This window comes from Nilaparvata lugens, chromosome 9 (assembly GCF_014356525.2).
Source record: "Nilaparvata lugens isolate BPH chromosome 9, ASM1435652v1, whole genome shotgun sequence".
Classification (NCBI taxonomy): domain Eukaryota; kingdom Metazoa; phylum Arthropoda; class Insecta; order Hemiptera; family Delphacidae; genus Nilaparvata; species Nilaparvata lugens.
Genome location: NC_052512.1, coordinates 11195437 through 11216848, shown reverse-complemented (window position 1 = coordinate 11216848; position 21412 = coordinate 11195437). Strand labels below are relative to the sequence as shown.

At 35.0% G+C, this 21412-nt stretch overlaps 1 protein-coding gene across 3 annotated transcripts in view; it reads left to right on the top strand.

Annotated features, from left to right (window-relative positions):
- The first annotated feature begins 15406 nt into the window (after positions 1 to 15406).
- Positions 15407 to 21412, top strand: part of LOC111062730 (lachesin) — a 317740-nt gene continuing 311734 nt past the window's right edge. The window contains exons 1-2 of one of the 3 annotated variants that reach the window (XM_039435479.1): positions 15407 to 15469; positions 16407 to 16631. In XM_039435479.1, coding sequence (XP_039291413.1) covers positions 16556 to 16631 — 76 coding nt within the window. In that variant the 5' untranslated portion in view covers positions 15407 to 15469; positions 16407 to 16555. Of the gene's footprint in view, positions 15522 to 16406; positions 16632 to 21412 lie in introns of all 3 variants that reach the window. The other 2 variants (XM_039435480.1, XM_039435482.1) reach the window with 2 other exon arrangements.

Sequence of the window (21412 nt, the reverse complement as noted above, 5' to 3'; positions counted from 1 at the left end):
CTTCTCCTCCTCCTCCTCCTCCTACTTCTCCTCCTTCTCCTCCTTCTCCTCCTTCTCCTTCTTCCCCTTCTTTTCCTCCTTCTACTCTCTCTCCACCTTCTTCTTCTTCTTCTTCTTCTCCTCCTCCTCCTCCTACTTCTCCTCCTTCTCCTTCTTTTCCTCCCTCTACTCTCTCTCCACCTTCTTCTTGTTCTCCTCTTTCACCTCCTTCCCCTTTCTCGCCTCTTTCGACTCCTTCTCCTCCGTCTCCTTATCCTCCTCAATCCTCCTCCTCCTCCTCCTCCTCCTCCTACTTCTCTTCCTCACTTCTCCATCTTTCCCTACTCCTTTTCCTTCACCCTCTCACTAGTGACATGATGCTGAGTGGTTTTGCAAGTGCATTCAAGGATCTGGTAATATATTGAGTGGACTGTTCGAGTTACAGTTAGAACATCTATCAATCAGTCTATGATTGACAAAGACACGACTGTTGTTCATGTTGATCAAGTGCTATCAATTACTTTTGAAGTTTGGTTATGACTATTTTGGTAATGCCAACTAGATAAATGAAGTAGCAGAAACTATCAAAACAACGAATATCAATCAACCCGTCATTGATAAAGATGCGACTGATGTTCATGATAATCAAAAGCTTTTAATAAATTATAGTGCCCACGTTTAGTAGGGAAAATGTCAAGTATTGTTGGTAAAGTATTGATTGTATCATCGTGCAGGGTTAGGCTATATGCCTGTGCTAGCTACACAGACATTGATTTTTAATCGTACGATATTTTGCCGTCCTCATGAATTCTATCAGATAAAACAGAACTCGACAAACATCATCTGTTTAATCTAATAGAATTTATGAAAACGGCAAAAAATCGTACGAACAAAAATCGATGTGTGTGTGTACGCTATTAGGCTAGCTACACACATATCGATTTCTGTTCGTACGAGTTTTTGCCGTTTTCATAAATTCTATTAGATTAAACAGGTGATGTATGTCAAGCTCCGTTTAATCTAATAGAATTTATGAGAACGTCAAAATATCGTACAAAGAAAAATCTATATACAGCGTGGGTGAAAATTCCGAGAACGGCTTAATATCTCATCAACAAAGGTAATTTGACACGGTGGGTGTGATTGGGTATCCTACTCAAATTGAAAAAACTTCTTAACAATGACTTTAGAAATCTGGTCCGCCATCTTGGATACGCCATATTGAATGCAACTTCATTTTTTTAAATCGGAAGGTGGTCATGCGATACATGATTTCGATAGGGAATTTCAAGAAAAAATGAATGGCGGAAACCGCACATCGATATCTTAAACCGTTTCGAAGATATTCAAATTATTAATCAATACTATTCAAAGCAGAAAACAGAGAAAAAAGTCTGAAAGAGTGCAAAGGCACTCGAAAAAGCAGACTCATTCATTACTGCAACCGGTAAATTATCTACTGTCAAGTTGAAAACAAGGCGGTCAAAGTTCAATTCAACGTGACAAAACTAAAATTAGCTCATGAGTTGAGTACTGGCTACGAGTACGAAATAATGCTTCAGTGTAAATACACATGTCCAAATCACGTCGCTAACATTGCTAACAGCAGAGAAACACTTTGGGAATTCACCACACACTACTCACAGTTCAAAAAAAGACATAATTACTGCCAAATAAATTGAAAAACCAACAGACGAAAAATCAAACAAACTGTCTTTGACAGTCAGGGCTGCCAACCTCTTAGAGGTCTTAGATAAGAACTCCGTCTCAGCTGCTTTCGATTCGTTCACCAAGCTATTATCAGACTCAATAGATAAGTGTAAATGCAGTAGACCCCGAAAAAGTGTTTTTATCAATAATAAATTAACCCCATGGATTTCTGACTACTTATTTAGAGGAATCAATAGAAGAAAAAAACTGTAAAAACTTACGATTTCAAGACCACATGATTTAGATTTGAAAGAATATTGCAGAACATTCAGAAATAAATTAAAATCCGATCTGAGAAAAGCAAAAGAGCAGTACTACTTGAAAAAATTTGACAATTGCTTAGGTAATTTAAAAACTCAATGGAGAATAGTAAACAGCTTGATAGGAGATCGGGAATCAAAGCATGATGTTATAAGTTTAGAAATCAATTCAGAGACAATCACTGATAAAAAACGTAATGCTTATTCATTTTTCATTAAAATACCGCAACAGTTAAGACATTCAATTATTAATGTAGAGAATAATGCAGAATTGAATTCCCGTTTCAAATATAAAAATATTTTGCATTCCTTGTTTTTCATTTCCACTAATGAGACTGAAATTCTCAAGATAATAGCCGGTTTGAAAAACAATAGAGCTCCCGGGTTTGACAATATAAGCAGTTACATTGTTGAGAGAATTTCCATTCAGATTGCTGGTGTTTTGAGAAGGCTTTTTAATTGGAGCATGATGAGTGGTGAATTCCCTGACTGCTTGAAGGTTGCTATTGTAATCCCACTTTTCAAACAGGGCAGCAGATAGAAACCAAATTGTTACCGTCCAATATCTCTATTGTCAGTTTTCACCAAGATTTTTGAAAAGATTATAAAAATTAGATTGATAGGTTTTTTCAAAAAAATAGATTAATTTAGTAAAAATCAATTTGGTTTTAGAGAGGGCCTGAGTACCGAAGATGCTTTAGTTTCATTTTTGAGGATATCTATGAGAGTATAAATGAGGGTAAAAAATGTTCTGCATTATATCTAGATATCACCAAGGCCTTTGATACAGTGGATCATACAATTTTATTAAATAAGTTATATGCAGCTGGGGTACGAGGCTTACCATACAAGTGGTTTCATAGTTATCTTCGAAAAAGAAAGCAGTGTGTGAGGGTAGGGGGTTGCTACAGTAGTTTCAAGAATATAGATTATGGTGTGCCCCAAGGTTCAGTCTTGGGACCTATTCTATTTCTTGTTTATATAAATGATTTATGTGATGCAAAATTGAATGGAAGGTTGACTTCTTTTGCAGATGATACTGCACTCACATATCCAGATGTAGCATGCAATACAATATACACAAGAATGAGCGCTGATTTAAGAGTCTTGAATTATTTTCAGAAAAAATTTCATGGTTTTAAGTGAAAAAACTAAGTACATGATTTTCAACTTGAGGGGAAATTTATTTTTTGATACAGATCTGTGTTATCATAGCTATTCCTGCTCTGTTGTTAATAACTGTAACTGTCTAACAATTAACATTGTGAATACTTTTAAAAACTTAGGTTTAGTTATCGACTCTTTATTGTCTTGGAAAAATCATGTGGCGAAATTGAAAAAGGAGTTTTGTAGAGGAATAAGGAGCTTTTACATGCTACGTGATTTGTGTCCTACACGTGTATTATTGAATGCTTACGATGCACTTATTAACTCTCGTATGAGCTATGGTATTGTTTTGTGGGGTGGAACCTATGTCACAACACTGAATCCCATAATTATTTTTCAAAAATCATTTATATGTATAATTACCAGATCACTCAGAACTGATCATTCTTGGCCACTGTTTTTTCAGCTTAAGATACTTCCAATCAGAAATCTCTATGTTTTCAAAGTACTAAAGCTATCCTTTCTAAGAAGCCTCAATGCAAATCTTACTCGGGATATCAGATATGACTTCAGACTGGTTTTAGTTCAAGTTCTCCAATCTAATTTAACAATTTTTCAACATTCATTTTCTTTCAATGCACCTAGAATGTTTAATTTAATTTCAAGAAAATTTAATACCTCAGTCCCATTTTTCTTAAAAGTTTGAAGTTCTATCTGTTCACATTGAATGACTGTGAATCTTTTTTGAGGATTGTACATTAGTATAATATTAGGCAGTATAATCTTATTCTTAAGTCAATATTTTTTTCCCTGTCTTTCTGTTTTCATAATTTAATTCGCTGTCCACTGAGAACATTTTTGAATAATTTTATTTATTTCACTACCGTATATTATTTTTTTTTCATTTAACTTAATTTTTTCCATGAAAATCAATGGAAATTCATTCAATAACATTACAATTGTTATAATAGATTACCTGTATAATACGCATTATGAAGACCGTAACACTGGTAAATTTATAATTATTAATTTTCACATAAATAAAGTTTATTTCTTGTGTAGAGCGTAGCGGTCCTACTACTCTAGTCTTTAAATTTATTTCATTTTAAGAGAAGTGCACTCCAATAGGGCTTATGCCTAGGTGTGCTCATATTTATTTCGCTTTATGTTTTTGTCATCTGAAACATAACATATAATTTCCATTAGTATTTTTTTTGTATTGTTAGATGGTACAATGTTTTGTAATAATATTATGTTGTGCGGAATAAATTATTTTTTGAATTGAAAAAATTGAATTGAAAAATATATTTATATGGATATTTTCTTACAAGAGAAGAGCATTATTTGTTCAAACTCTGCAGATTTTTTAACAAATTATGAGTCACGTGATATTTATATGGATATTCTTTTTCAAGAGAATTTATAATTTAACTCATGATATTTATAATTTATGTATCATGACTGCAAAACTATACATACACAGAACAAAGTACATTAACTAATAATTATTATTAAACGAAAATCAAAATTAAATGCTGTAAAATCACAATCACCCCGAGACTTCTGCTACTGCAAATATTGACAACAGGCTCAACAGCTATAAGTTATACTCCGTACAAAATTACTTTTGACTTGGAGGAATATGTGACACAGAGAAATGGAGGGAGATCAGCCAATTACAGTGATAGATAGAGTCATAGGTAGAAGCGCAGTTGCCAATTTGTCAATTAGAGTCAGTCGACTGAATGAATTCTTTCAGAGTGGAATCTCCTTAAGCTCAACGTGAGCGCTTGAACACCCACTAGAAATAATTAGAGAATGCTGGCCGGTTCAGATCGACAACATCGCCGCCGTTGTATCCTACCTCTGTATGCCTTCTCCCAGGTCGAAAGTAATTTTGTACGAAGTATAGATGGGAATTCAATGAGTGCTAGTATTAAGAAATTCTTTGTCAACACGGAAATCGAACCTATTTCCAGTACCTCCTCAGTCAGGACAAAACTGAAAATCTCTGGATAGCAGCGCTCATTTTATACAAAGCCAAAAGGCGAGCCAGTCTACAACTACAGATAACTGAGATATTGTATTCATTCAAATGCTAATGAAATATTAATAACTATTATCAAACGAAAATCAGAATTAAATGCTGTAAAATCACAATCACCCCGAAGACTTCTGCTACTGCAAATATTGAAAACAGGGGAAACAGCTAGATGGAAATTCGATGAGCGCTACTATTCAAAAATTAATCTGAAAAAATCCGACTATGAAATTCAGTTTGATTTTCCCCTTAAATCGTGCCGGCGAGAATAGCCGAGTCGACTTAAGGTTGGCGCACACAGATCGTCATCGGACAGACGGCATGGATCGCACTCCAATTGAAAACAATGCATCAAATCTAATCTTCCGATGCGTGCCGTACATCCGATGACGATCTGTGTGCGCTTACCTTAAGGCTGTGCAAAGGCTAAAAATAAACTTTCTACTGGTGCTATTTTTCAAATTCTTTCGATTTGTATACTATCAAGCTATCAAAATTGAAAATTTTTCTCAGATGAACATTTTTTTTCGATCATTACTTTTTGAGATATGAGCGCCTAAAGTTTAAATTTTGTGCCAGAACATTTCAAGTTCGGTGAAAGATAAAACTATGAGATTTTAAGGATAGATTCTTCATGGTATTGTTGGTCTGAAAAAACAAAAATTTTCTGAGAGAGTTATTCAATTTACTAAAAATGACAAAAATAACTTTTGGTTGAGTTATTTTCGGTCATTTTTGGTAAATTGAATAACTTTCTCAAAAATTGATATTTTCAGAAAATTTTTGTTTTATTATGTCAACAATACCATGAAGAATCTATGCTTAAAATTTCATGGTTTTATCTTTCACCGAACTTGGAATGTTCTGGCACAAAAATTCGAACTTTAGGCGCTCATATCTCAAAAAGTAATGATCGAAAGTAAATGTTTTCCAGAGAAAACTTTTCAATTTTGAAAGCTTATAGTATACAAATCGAAAAACTTTGAAAAATATCACCAGTAGAAAGTTTAATTTCAGCCTTTGCACAGCCTTAAGGTTGCACTCTTCAGTCTGCTCTAGTACTATCTGGTCGCGGGTTCGAATCCCGCAGAATCCCATCGATTAGGCAAGAACGTTTGACATTTCATTAAATCACTCTCGCACTTCCCATTACCTACGCACAAGCAAAAAGCTCATGTGGGCATCAGCCGCATTGAAAAAAAGAAAGAAATGATATTCAGGCAAGTTCGGGACCTTCTTGCAAGGAACTCCCATCAACAAAAGCCATACAATTATTATACATTTTAGAGAACCTCACGTATAGTTATCTCTAACCACATTCTCCACTTATAAACTGTAATGCCCGCGTTGGACGAATGGCAGCTGTGCGTAGAAATTTATAGTAGCTGGGGGTGCCAAATTTGGCTCTGACATTTTTCTCAGGTATAGTGAGGTCCACGTTATAATGGCAGTGAAGAAAGATAGGAAAAAACGTTGCCAAGTCTCTCCATTTTGCCACTGAGTGTATAGGCCTACACAGCTGTTACTCAATTTGATCCAATAATAATTATAATTTCCTTGATAAAATAATCAATTTCATGTAAAATCAATCAAGAGTATATATTTTTTCATAATTTGATTCAAAAATTTGCTTCCATAACTGAGATCAGATTTTATTTTTATACAAACCTGAAATGGCGGCTATTTTAAAAAGCTTTGATACAACAATCTGAATCTCAAAACAACAGAAATTAAGTTATTTGGTAGGTATTCTATTCCAATTTCTTTTAAAATTAAGAGAAAAATAAAAATCCTATTGAAAATAAGTAATTTCAATGGAAATAATTCTGAAATAACCTTTCAATATTATTAATACCAATACGAGTAGGTCTAACCCACACTAACCTATACGTGTAGGCTAACTGAAGCATGGATGAAGTCTAGGATGGTTAGTTATCTACTTTTAAAATGTCATTTCAGGTATTTTAATTCGTGTTTCTCATACGGTAATGTCTAAAAATTATTTAATTGTTTCAAAAATACATTTTAAATCAATTATCCGACTTGTGTACCAAAGTATTTTGATAGAATGAAGAAAAAAATGGCGGCTGAGAATTTTTTGTCTACTTTTGTACAGTCACTGTCAAAAGTAAAAATAAAATATTCTGGAAAATAGACAACATCGCAAAGCTAGAGAGAGATATCGCTATCTGTTTTGTTGTATGATAGAAAAGGACAGCCACAGTATTGTCAATCCTACACTGCCATTATAACGTGGACCTCACTATAGAGCTTCATCCATGGTGCAAATTTCAGCCAAATCTGAGATACATTTTCACTGTTTCAAAACGTACGATGGTTTTTCAATGGTTTTTCTCATTTTTTTGTGAAAAATAGAAATCGCTTCATGACCTTATGCTCTTTGATGCGAGGAACAAGAATCTGGAATCCGATTTGCAATATTCCTTACCGTTCATTAGATATGGCCGTTTGAAAATTTGCAAATTTTATGTTTGAAGCTGCATAACCAACTCTGTATAGTAGCTGGGGGTGCAAAATTTGGCTCTGGCATTTCTCAAGTAGAGCTTCATCAATGGTGCAAATTTCAGCCAAATCTGAGATACTTTTCTTTTACTGTTGAAAACGCACGATGGGTTTTCTCATTTTTTTGTGAAAAATAAAAATCGCTCAAACTTCATGACCTTTTGCTCTTTGATGCGAGGAACATTGGAATCTGGAATCCGATTTGCAAAATTCCTTACCGTTCATTAGATGTGGCCGTTTGAAAGTTTTCAAATTTTATGTTTGAAGATGGATAACTAAACCTGTCTAGTAGCTTGGTGAGCCAAATTCGTCACTGACATCTCACCGAAAGAGAGGAGAGAGAGAAAAAGAAGCAACGAAGAGGGGTGAGAGAGAAAGAGGAATGGGTGAGAAAGAAGAGAGAGATAAGAGAGGAAGAAGAGCGAGAAAGAAGATGACGCGTGAGAAAGAAGTGGGGAAGAGAAAGAGAGAGAAAGAGTCTCTCTCTTCCCCTTTTCTCTCTCTTCTTCTTCTTCTCCTCCTTCTTCCTTGTCTTCTCTTCTCTTCTTCTCTTCTTCTTTCTTCTTCTTCTTCTTCTCCTTCTCCTTCTCCACTTCCTCTATTAATCTCTTTCTTCTTCTTCTTCTTCTTCTTCTCTTCTTCTTCTTCTTCTTCTTCTTCTTCTTCTTCTTCTTCTTCTTCTTCTTCTTCTTCTTCTTCTTCTTCTTCTTCTTCTTCTTCTCTTCTTCTCTTCTTCTTCTTCTTCTTCTTCTTCTTCTTCTTCTTCTTCTTCTTCTTCTTCTTCTTCTTCTTCTTCTTGTTCTTCTTCTTCTTCTTCTTTCTTCTTCTTCTTCTTCTTCTTCTTCTTCTTCTTCTTCTTCTCTCTTCTTCTTCTCTCTTCTTCTTCTTTCTCTTCTTCTTCTTCTTCTTCTTCTTCTTCTTCTCTCTTCTCTTCTTCTTCTTCTTCTCTTCTCTTCTTCTCTTCTTTCTTCTTCTTCTTCTTCCAGTAAAGCAAAATTTTCACCTGTCTATTCGTAAACATTTCACGAAGCTGCATAACTAACCCTGTTGTAATGTCATCACTGGAATGTCAACACTGTTGTAAGTCTACTCAGGATCAGATGCTGACTCTATAAGATGAAACTCAATTGTATTCGAGCTCATACTCAGCTCATCAACAAATAAATGAGTCAAAAATATCACACCAACACCTCAACCAGAGTCAATAGTTCACGTCTAGGTGACAGATTATACTACCATTTTGATGCCGGCGGATTCAGTTGAAGTGAATACAATACACGTATCACATGATAGTGTCATCATTATGAATGCTGCCTGATAACACGAAGCGGTTTGTATTGTTGGTGCCCAGTCAAGCCAGAATCAATGATAGGAGACTCTCATCTCCAACTTAGCATTGTTGAATGCTTCCCCCCACTCAACCAAATGCTGACTGCCTAACATGAATGTCACCGCACTCTCATCTATCTATGGAGTCTGTGAATATATCAATACTAAATGAACTATTCTTAGCCCATCGGTTATCGAAGGAAGGAGACTTATCACTGTTGCAGTAGAGCCTCGATAATTCGTCGCAATGGGACTTTGGGCCAAAGTCAGAACACCAGTTCCGGATGAACTGCCGTCAAACCGGCTAACTGGGGACAGTTTTCAACTTTGACTTGAAATTCAGTTCCATTATCATTTTAATAGTTTATTTCTCCTGTGCTCAAAACTTGGGTCTTTGATAATACTTCAAATATATACATTCAATTTCATTATTATTCCAACCTGTTCTGAAAAAAAATTGAAAAATATGGTGTCCCAAGTTACCCGCAGAGGTTGGGTAACTTGGGACACCAATATTATTTGCCTGAAATAAGACAATTGGGTGGTTGAAGGCTAGCTTGGGACATTAGATTTTGAATAATATGTTTCATATTCATAATAAAAATACTTGAACTGTAAAATAATTGATAAATGTAATAATTGAGTGTTCACAATAGAAGTTATTAAAGGCTCAATTTCTAGGTTAGAAATAGAAGATGGTTATGACTGTTAAAAAAGTATCTTGGCTGTTAATTAGATGTTCAAAACGTTATTAAATAGTTTCAATGAAGTGTTCCCGACAAATACACAATGCCAGGACTCGGAATGAATTGCAGGGGAGTTGGAATTGGAGGGAAGGGGTTGAACTGTCCCAAGTTAGTCGGTTTGACGGTGGCTCATTTACAACTAAACATATTCATTACCAAGAAGTTGAAAAGGGAGTAGAGACAGGTAAAGAACAAAATAACAAGATAAACTGAAGGATGAGGAGCAGGAGCAGAAGAAGAATGAGGAGAAGATAGAAAAGGAGAAGGTGAAGGAGAAAGAGGAAGGGTGGGAAAAGGAGATTAGATTAGATTTCTCTATTTGTGTATGTTACAATAATTACTGGCTTATACACTAATTTACATTAAATGACGATAATGCTAGTTATTCAAAGAATTTCACAAAGTATAAATATTTTATCAATGAGAATAAAGATTGAATGCAATTAAAATAATGATAATGTGATGTAACTTCATAAATCGGCGGTGTTTCAACAAATAATTGTCGATTCTCTAAGAAGGATATAAAATATCCTTCCTATCAACACACGACCGGGAGGAGGAGACAATTATGAAGATTGTCTATCTATGAATCAATAAATGGATAATTATTAAACAAATGAAGAAGGGTGAGACAGAATAAGAATAAGAAGAGAAAGAACAATGAGAAGGGTGGAGAAAAGGAGACAGGAGAATAAAATAGAAAGGAGATTAGTAGTGGCCATATAATTGAAGTTGTAATCTATGAACTAAACAAGCGATGCTTAGCGTTATAAGTTCAGGCAAAGGAAGATTTCTCACGATCATAATTATTATTCTTCACATAAGTTACTGTGAATTCAAACTCCAAAGCCCCGCACATACCCATCGGATTTATCAGACAGCTCAGCATCAGACAGATTTACATTCACAGACTTCTAACATCCACCAGAAAGAACCCACAACTCTTCATCAATTTGAATCACCCGCAAGGAACACTGTCACAAAGTGAATTTTTGTGACGGATGGAGAGCCGTCGTCTGGTGTAAAGTTTAGCGAATTTATTCTATTTTAGAATAAGAATAGGGTCGGCTTCCAGATATATTTTGTTGGACTTGTAGTTGTGTATGTACATCATCACCATCGCCGTCAACCCCTATAAGTCATCAGCAACAGATTTATCATAACCAGGAATTTCCAGATCTTGTTTACTAGTCTGAGCGTTCTTGTATCTAGTATTGCAGCAGCAGTAGCCATATCATCAAAGCGATAGGCAACTACCGGGTTGAGTCAGTATCGTTCTTCTTGTAATTTCTGGTGAGAAATATTGTTTACCGGCCTAATCTACTATAGGAATTAGCAGTATTGTCATCATGGATGCACCCTTAACATCAGCATTTGTGGATTCATACCCTGTCACATGGCCAGTGGCGTGATCGTCTCCTGAGACTCCTATTGGTCGGCAACCTCCTTTGCCCCGGCCTCCTAATTTTCAGCGACCCGGTACTGCTTCAGGAAGACCTGGGAGAGAGGCAGTTGTTCGGTGGTTGAGCGTGTGAACGGGTCGCAAATCTCCTCTCCTTACGACATTCCCGGTACTAGTTATTTCTAGGGGAATTATTCTTTTTTTGGTGTGGTTATATATAGTATTGTAGGACGAGTTCCGGACAACTCGAAGATAGAACTTCCATGGGGATTTTCTTTCTTGTCGGCTATTTTTCCTAAATTCGTATCACTGGGGGTGAACGAGTTATCCTTGGTTTTGAAACCTGTAAGGGATCTTAAGTTTGTACTACAAACAGTTGAGTGGGAAATTTAACTAGGCTCTTGTAGCGGGCTATTTTTGAGTACTCAATTTATAAGTCTCGACTCTGTCGCTTCACGACGTTCAAGTTTAATACGGGAAGTGGGAATCGGATCGCTATTCTCCGTATCAGTATCCACGTCGATTCAGGTAATTGTATGTCAGGACTGGTAGTCCGTATATTTTTCCTTCTCTGTAGTAAGGTGGCCTTCAGTTTAAAGAGTAATTTTTCTCAATTGAATTTCTATTCTTGTAGGGAAATCCCTGTCCTTTTTAAGAATAGTTTTTCTCAATTAATTTTTATTCTTGTGGGAAAATCCCTGTCCTTTTTGAGAATAGTTTTCTCGATTAATTTTTATCCTTGTAGAGAGATTATTATCATTTTGAGTAAATTTTCCTTGCTTAGTTTTCATACTATAGAGTGGCCCTGTATTTTAACTTTGCTTAGCAGTTTCTGACTTGCCGTAATTCCTAGTAGGAAGATTCTAAAATCCTTCTAGCTCTCAGGTACAGCTTGAGGACTTCCTCGCCGAAGTTTCTAGAGTGCGGCATCCTTTCTCTTTCTTTCTCCTAATTTTCCCTACTCTAAAATCCTTCCAGCTCTCAGGTACATCTGAGAGGTACAACTTCCTTGTCGAAGTCCTAGATTGCGACATCCTTTCTCTTTCTTTCTCTTAATTCTTCCTGTGTTAACATCCTTCCTGATCTCAGTTCCAGATTCGAGATCGTCCTAGTCGCGGGTTTTTAGACCCGCGAATCCTTTTTAAAATTCCTGGTGACCTGTCTCCTTCAATAGCAAATATTATTTGCTGGTTTTCCCTGTGGAAAATTCACGAATTTTCCCGTGATCTCAGTTGCAAATTAGAGATCGATTTTGTCGTAGTCCTTAGACTGGCAATTGCTTGGAAAAGCCCATTGAAATCTTTTCCTGAATTAGGAGTCACTGACTCTATATTTTCCTTGTGGAAAATCCTGGAAAAATCCTTTCCTATCCTGACAACGACAGACTGTTGTCTTCCCGATATTATTCTACAGACTGTGTCTGTGAAAAATCTTTTCTTTCCTCTCATAATAGTCGACTTACTGACTATTAATTTAAAAGCGTTTTGGACGATTGAGAGTGATTCCCATACCCTAAGGGCAGTCACAGATTAGCCCTTAATAACCGGCACGCAGTCACCAGATTAGCGCGGAAATCCTATTGCGGATTATTGAGCAGATATTTATTTGCTGTAGAGAATAATAATCTTATTATTGATTCTTTGTTCCCTATACCCCATACCGTATACCTCATACCCTGCACCCTATTCTCTATAGCTTACACCCTATACCGTGCTCTATTTAACTATATCTTAAATACTACTAATAACTCCATAGTTCCGTCATACCTTTACCCCATAGCTCTCACCTTAAACCCCATAGAAAAACTCCATCCCGGGCTTGCAGGTACAGCTTGCTCGCCGTCAATTCGCAGTTGGTTCAGATTGCGTACTACCTTCATAAATAGAATTATTGGTAGGGATCTGATAGTCAGATCCGTCTCCTTGTATAGGGTTATCTTAATCTCTTTAAACACCCACCCTGTATTCCAAAGGCCGAGGGCCGAATCGGCCAGCAACGGCACGGACAAATACTCTTCCCCTGGAATTAAAAATATCGCGAAAGAAGCAGAGGGTGAAGAATCAGGATAGAGGGAGAAGTGTAGGTCCGGTATCTCCACCAGTCAGTACGGCTACTGACCCCGACCCATACCCGACTGTAGCTAGTCCGCGTTGTAGCAATACTTCGCAATTATTAGGTGACCTAGAGGGTGGAATAGGGTATCCTAATAACACGCAGAAGGAACATTGACTTGGCAATTCCCAGGATGACAACATCAGCTGCTCAGAGGTCAGCCACATATTTAAGACCAGAAATTTTCAATAAACTGCCAATAGCTATTAAAGAAACCAATCAATTCATTCAAATCGAAAACAAAAAAGTGGCTCCTGTCCAATAGAATCAATCATGGAGAACAACTAGTTCTATGAAAAATTTTCCATACTGTTTCATTCTCATTTTCTTCATTATAATGATTTTTTCCCCATGAGTATTATAAATGTTTTTTATGTTAAATTTTTATAAAATTTCTACATCTTAGGTTATCAATTTTCTTTTTTAAATTTGTGTATAGGAATGTGGTTTTTATGAACTTCTAATGACTCGCAAAATGTATCTTTATTAGAATTTTTAACTTTTGGCATAAATCTTAAACAATTGCAAAATTAGTGGCATCCCGACACATATTCATATATAGTGGGGGCCACATTTTCTCAGATCAACAAGTAATCAACCAATTGTATTAATACTTTGTAAATAATTGTACCTTATATGCTTTTTGTAATCTTGTCTATAATTTGAATAAACTCCTCTGGTCGTGTTGTACCCTCGACCAGAGACATTATTATTATTAATTATTATTATTATTATTATTATTTATTATTATATTATTATTATTATTATTATTATTATTATTATTATTATTATTATTATTGCATGACCACATTCCTATTTTAAAAAATGAAGTTGCATTCAATATGGCGGATGCTAGATGGCGGACCAGATTTTTAAAGTCATTGTAAAGTAGTTTTTCAATTTGAGTAGGATTCCCAATCACAACCACTGTCAAATCACCTTTGTGTATGAGATATTAAGCCGTTCTCGGACTTTTCACCCATTCTGTATAAACAGAAATTGCACCTTTAATAGTATTGGTTTAATGGTAATGGTGAGCGAGTTACAAACACATCGATTTCCGGACGTTCGATACCTTATTTTTTTCGGAAAGCAACACTTTTCTTACCTAGTAAGGTGAGAGGGCAAGGAAAGTAAAATATCGATTTTGTATCCCTCATCATCGTCAACTGTTTCTCTACCCTTACAGGAACAAGCCCTTTGGGAAAAGCATCATATTCAAACTAAATCAAACTTTATTCATCAAAAAACAATTTCAATACAAATTAGAATATTATAAAATTTAATACAATTAAAACAATGAATACATGTGATGCGCAATGAGAAGTACAGATTCCTGCAGTTAATAATGGAGGGCAAGATTGAAGGAAAACGCCGGCCTGGAAGAAGGAAAACATCCTGTTTAAAGAACCTGTGAGAGTGGTTCAACATTGACTCAACATCTCTGTTCCGAGCTGCAGTCGATAGAATCCAAATTGCATTGATGATCGCCAATCTCCGTCGCGGAGCCGGCATATAGTAGAAGAAGAAGAAGAAAACAATGAAGTTTTATGCATTGAATAATTTCTCAATAGGCATAGATAATTCATTTAATAAATATACACTCCACTATAAATGCTATGTATTGGGGTATAAGTTATTAGTTGCTTGTTGCGTGTTGATTACTATTTACAAACTTCATTCAGTGATATAGGATTAAAGTTTTTTATATTGGAATTAGGAAAAATCTATACTACTTACAAAAATAAAATTAGTAGTTAAATATCAATGTTCTATCAAGGATAATAATTTAGTAAGTTAATTTAAAAAAAATGAAAAACCAGTAACAGAAAAGAATGAAGAATAAATAGTTTAAATATTTACAGTCTATTTAAATTTTCTACTTCAATATCAACTAACCAGGAAAATAAACTTTCCTTGAACTCGTGTCTATTGAATTCTTCCCTAATGTTACTTGATATTGAATTGTGAATTTGTTGTCACAAATATATGTAGTTTCTTTGCCCAAACTTAGTGTTCATCCTTGGTACCATTAAATTCGTGTTTCTTTGATCATAATGTTCAACTCAAGATTAAAGTAGCATCTTCTGCAAATTTTCCAACAATAGGGAAGTTTCGACAGGGAATGTTGGCACGACCTTTTCCCTCCAGCTGTATAAAAGCAGCAACACGTGAATATTGGCGCATTTCGTAGCGTCACGTAGTGAGTGTCGTAACATCGATAGCGTATCGTGAACAAAATAAAATCGCGTCAGAAAAGGTATTATTATAATCCAAATTCGTATCAGAAGAATTGAAGGGTATCAGTAAAAGTAATTATCATTTGTTTCAAAATCACAAGCGGCATCAATTCTGAATACAGAATAAATTTTCACGAGAATTCAAAAAATGAGTGATGTGGGAATAGATATGATAGGATAATATTCTCCAATTTATTGTATCCCTTTTTCTGTTAGTGTTACCAAAGATTAGTTATACAGAGGATAGCCATATTGTTTATTCTATGGAGTTTTTTCAACTGTCTCAGTCAATGGAGCTCTTTATTCCCTCTATAGCTCTGTATCAATAACAAAAACTATTGAATAGTGAGATTCGAGTTATGAAGTCAGTGCATTTCATAGGACAGTATTCTTTCTTTTTCCACCTTTAAATTTATGTTATCGTGGTTTATCTCAGTCAATGGATTTCTTTATTCCCTCTATAGCTCTGTATCAATAACAAAAGCTATTGAATAGAGAGATTCGAGTTAAGAAGTCAGTGCATTTCATAGGACAGTATTCTTTCTTTTTCCACCTATAATTCATGATATCTTGGTATATCTGATCAAATATTAATTGTTGACTCTCGTTGATAAGGACCGAATTTATCTCAAATAGATTTCATTCATAAAAATTATAACTTTTCATGGTTCAATGATGTAGGCCTATTATTTTCTATTTGAGATTGAATATTTTTGTAGTTTCTTATATTTTTTTCACAGCCTTTGAACGATTTGGAAAAGATGTGAAGTTTAAAAAATAGAGATATCTGCTTTGTGTAATGACAGAAAAGGATACCAAACTAATGTTAATCAGGTGCTGACTTTGTAACGAGAATCTCACTATTATATACTATTATTCTTATCCATTATTGATGCTGCTTATTTCATTTTTCTTTTCATTTTATTTCATTTTTCTTCTCCTGATCCCCATCAACAGATTCGGGATTCTGCTTCTAAACTGTAGATCCTCAAGTTGTAAGTGTGTGTACTAAAGTTGAAATTTGCCACCTTTTATCCTGAAGGTTGGAGTGTGTCTCCTAAAGCTACTAACTCTCATTTTGAACTTGCTAGTCATTTGGTGCAGTGATGGGACTCAGAAGGATGAAGTTGACCAAAGGCCTATTCTACACGGTATTCTTCATTATGCCTGGAATGGTACAAGGTAAGACAGTTCAAATCAAATCAAATCAAGTTTTATATTGTTCACATCGGTACACATCAAATAATTAAAGGCTACATTGGAAAGCAGCGGAATACAAAATGAAAATATTCCTAAAACAAAGATGTATTACACTATAATCAATATAATTACTATTCAACAGCAATGAACCAAAAGCAACTATTAATCTATAATGAAACTTGAATAGTCAATTGCTTCCGAAAACAACACAACAATAATTAATACTGTACAAAACATGCTCTTCCCTTATTGAGGGAATATACCATCATGTATGATGAAAAATAATAATAATGTGAGCAATTACTGCTCACAAAGTGCTTCATGAATACCTTGTCCGTGAACAGGAGTTGAGGTATAATCGGGAAGCGATATAAGAGAAGAAAATCGTCAAGTAATTTTATTGATTGATTGTAGCATTTCCTCTCTTTAAATATATTCATATTATGAATTTGTAGTTCAAACGGCGAAAAAATGGGAGGAAGAATCACCAGTACAATTTTTGCATCAACATATTTCATGACAAGGGAGGAAAAAAATAAAATGAAAAATGAAAGATGAGACAGAACAGCTATGAATAAAACAATGGTTTTAGATCAAAGCTCAAACAAAGGTTAGTTAATCTTTAAAGGATACAGAAGTAACTACAGTCAAAAGGCCATTATACACTGAAATTCATATTCAATAAGGGGTTCGGCAGGATGCACACCGGAGAAACGCGTTTCGTGAAAAAAGTTTCAGGAAACGTGAAACGAAAGTTGCTCGCAATCGACTGATAAGATTAAGCAGGGAACGTTTCTTTTGTATGCATGCACGAGTGAAACGGATGGCATGAAACAAGTTTCATGAAAAAGGGCTTCACGAAATGCGTTTCTCCGGTGTGCATCCCGCCTAAGATTCATATTAGCACCATGTGTTTCTCAGCTTACTACTTTAAAAAAGTGTTCTACTTCTAATAGTGAATGAAGCCATAGACAACTCTTCGTTTGTTTTAGAAATTTCTTGAGTTTAATTTCAATCCTTTAGAACTGAGTCAACAAAATACATTTGAAAAATGACGTATTCACAGAGATGCAATACATATTCATTTCAATTTAATTGAATAATGATATTTTAATGTAAATTTGTGTTTAGGAATAAGTTTCCTTAATTTTCAACTTTATGAAATGAAAATGTAACATTTCAGTGTTAAAACTTCAAGTATCCAATATACAAGGACCGGCATATTAATCTGACGATTTTGTAGTAATTGTTATGTTTGAACTACTGTCATTAAAAAGGCGGGAATGTTGTACATAGACAGGTCTATTCTTGCCATTTCAGTAGCCAGTATGTCATGATCAAGTGGACATCAAGCGATTGTGATTGAAGTTTATTTTCAAAATAATGACTCAGTTATTTTAACACAGCGTTTATGTCGCAGACATTTCAATAAATATAATTATATAAGCGTATGGTGTCGCAGTGATTGGGGCAACAAAAGTCAAGAGTAAAAAAAATGAAGCCTACCAATTTGGATTTGTCATAACATAAAATATTAATTAATATACATGAAACTAACAACTAACAATCAGGACAAGTGGACATCAAGCGATTGTGAATGAAGTTTATTTTTAAAATAATGACTCAGTCATTTTAACACAGCGTATATGTCGCAGACATTTCAATAATTTAAATCGACACGCGCCTGTTCCCAGTAGGAATACGATTTTGTTGTGGGTAAAGAATTCCAGGAACACGTTGTCCGCTTTAAAAACGAAAACACAGGGCGAAAACGAACCGTGAGAACGCCTGAAAAATGCCCGAGTAGCTGTTACACGGTCTCCACGAAGTTCAGCAGCGAAACATGCTGTTGCGCTAGCCATTTCTGGTCGAAGTGTACGACGAATTCTTAATTCCGACCTAAAATTCCATCCGTATAAGATAATGTAAGTATAACAACTCAAGGCAAATTATTGGGCACATTACAAAGCCACTTGCGAGATCATTCTCGAAAATGTCCACCAGGATGCCGTTATTCTTTCAAGTGACGAGGAACATTTTCATTTTTCGGGATTTGTGAATGAACAAAATTACCGTTATTGAGCAGTCAATAATAATTCACAGAACCAGAGGAGGTCATTCAACGAGAAATTGAAGCAATTCCACAAGTGATGATTGAGCGAGCAATGGAATATATTAGAATTAGGTTAAGTGAATGCTTGAAAAGTAACAGAAATCATTTGGCTGACATAATCTACAAACGAAAAACTTTGTGAGTAATCTATCTAATTAACTATAAATTGCAAAATTTGATAATTAATTTGATATATTATATGATTTGATTGTACGAAACACACTTCAGTTATTATCCCTCAAAAATCGTCAGGTTTTTATGCCGGGTCCTGTATAACCTATAAACTTGATTGTAAATAGGGAGTGACATTGGGTAATACGGCAAGGCAAAACATCCTAGGACCTCTCTGTCAATAAAAGCCATACGAATAAGAAAAAATTAGATTGACGGTTCAGTCAGTGGATATTATAGGATTGCGTACTTGTCACTTTCTCTCTGCAATATGGAATTGATAAGATAAAATTGGATATAAGATATTTATTGACATTTGTTACAAGGCTGTTGCCTATGGTAATATTCACGAAATGTTGACAATATAAAATTAAATCAAACTTAAAAAATAAATTATATATAACAGTATAAATCAATTACGATAAAAAAGAAAAATAATAATTATAGTATAAATATTCAGCCATCAACATTATACCAGATCACATTAGGAGACTAGAGGAGAGAAAAGTTGTTATTTGCATCCATGTGAAATGAAACTTATCATGAAAGTATACCATGAAAAATTGAGCTTCATAACACAACACAATAGAGGGTAGATTAAATAGGCAAGAAATAAACTATGAAGGTAAATGTAAGAAATGAAAAAGTTAATATATAAGATGAAATTCTTTGAATAATAAAATATTTTATTTATTTATTTTTAGAGGGTAGATGAAATAGGTAACAAATAAACTATGAAAGTGGTACTATTACAAAACTTTTAATAAAAAGAAGAGAAGTAATTATGAAATTGTGCATGAAATATGAGTAATGAAATGAGAGCATGAATACACCAAACCTTGCCAATCATAATGACCTTATGCTAATCTATCATTTATTAATGATGACGGAAGCCTTGATTTAAACAAATAGAAGCTTTGTGAAAAAATCAACTGAGGTGATAGATTGTTCCACAGTCGGGACGCTACTACAGTAAAAGAGGAGTTGTACATAACTGTGCGGTGGAGTGGAATTTATAGGAAATACTGCATGGTGCTGCCGTGTGATCGATGCGATACTTAGTAGTACCATAGAAAAAGATAGCGTCAGAATCAGTATCAGTTGTCTCTGGTAGTAATATATATATTTTTTTGAGAAAAGTATGTTGTTCCTACGTCAGGAAATGTTCAGCTGAACACAGAGGCCTACTATATTCAACATAGGTTTAAAAATGTCTTCGAATTACTCTGACGTACGCCGGGGTTTATCCTGTTTTCTATCTAGTTTTGAACCGTTTTCCAGGTTTTTAATGTCAAAAACTGACAATTTCAGAAAAGTTTTATTCCATTCAATCACCAATACCATGAAGAATTGATCCTCAAAATTTAATCGATTTATCTCTTACCGGATTTGAAATGATCTGCCCCAAAAATTTAAACTTTAGGCGCTCATATCTCAAAAAGCAATGATCGGAAAAAAAATTTCCTGACAAAACGTTTATATTTTGATTGCTTGATAGTACACAAATCGAAAAGCGTTGTGAAATATCACCAGTAAAGAGGTGTTTTAGCCTTCTGCACAGCCTTAAACGCTTGTCTAGAACCTTCCGAAGTTCATGAATCTCCTGCCTTAGATATGGACAGCACTCCGAAGAAGAGACCTTTACAGTTAGTTCAGTAGTCGCCGATTCTATGAATTAGCGCCGTTAGTTCAGTGCCGGTTGCACAAAAATCGGTTAAATTTTAAGCCTGATTAATTTCACGAGAACCAATCAGAGACGCCGTCTTTTATTGAAGGCATCCTCTCTTATTGGTTCGCCTGAAATTAATCGCTGTTAAAATTCAACTGGCTTTTGTGCGACCGGGACTCAGGCTATTATTCAATGCACTTACCTCCTCCAGCAACGACTCAGAAAGCTGGTTATCTAATTTTGTAGTTATTATATCTACAACATGTGGAATCAAATTTTCTAGTAGACTGTTCACTGAACTTGTGGGGGATTTACTTGTGATTGACGAATTCAGAGTGTTCAAGCTATGAAATCTGGATGTAGAAGGAGGAACATGAATGATGAAAAGGATTTTAAAAAATACCAGCTGATCTTTTTCACCGATCATGTTTTAGATTCCATGCCGACACTGCGACGATGCAATATCGTAGACCGGGGCCTTGTATTAGAGGTGGCTATGGTTCTACCATCATCTCTTAAGAATTACAATTTTAGCGTCCGTCTTTACACTAGCATTGCAATTTTTGGCTTAGCATCTCGAAACAGTAAAAAACTATACAATAAAGTAAGAACTAACAATGAGAATTCATTAAAAAACATTACTTGACAGACATTAACTTGATAGGAACTAATACCCTTGAATACCGGTCCCACTTTTCGGGATTTGAACGAGTCAACTAATAGCGCCGGGTTGCCCTTGCTTGTCTGTGTTATAATCAATATCAGGGCACCGAGCTTTGCTCGTTATTTTTATTTATTGATAAACAGAAC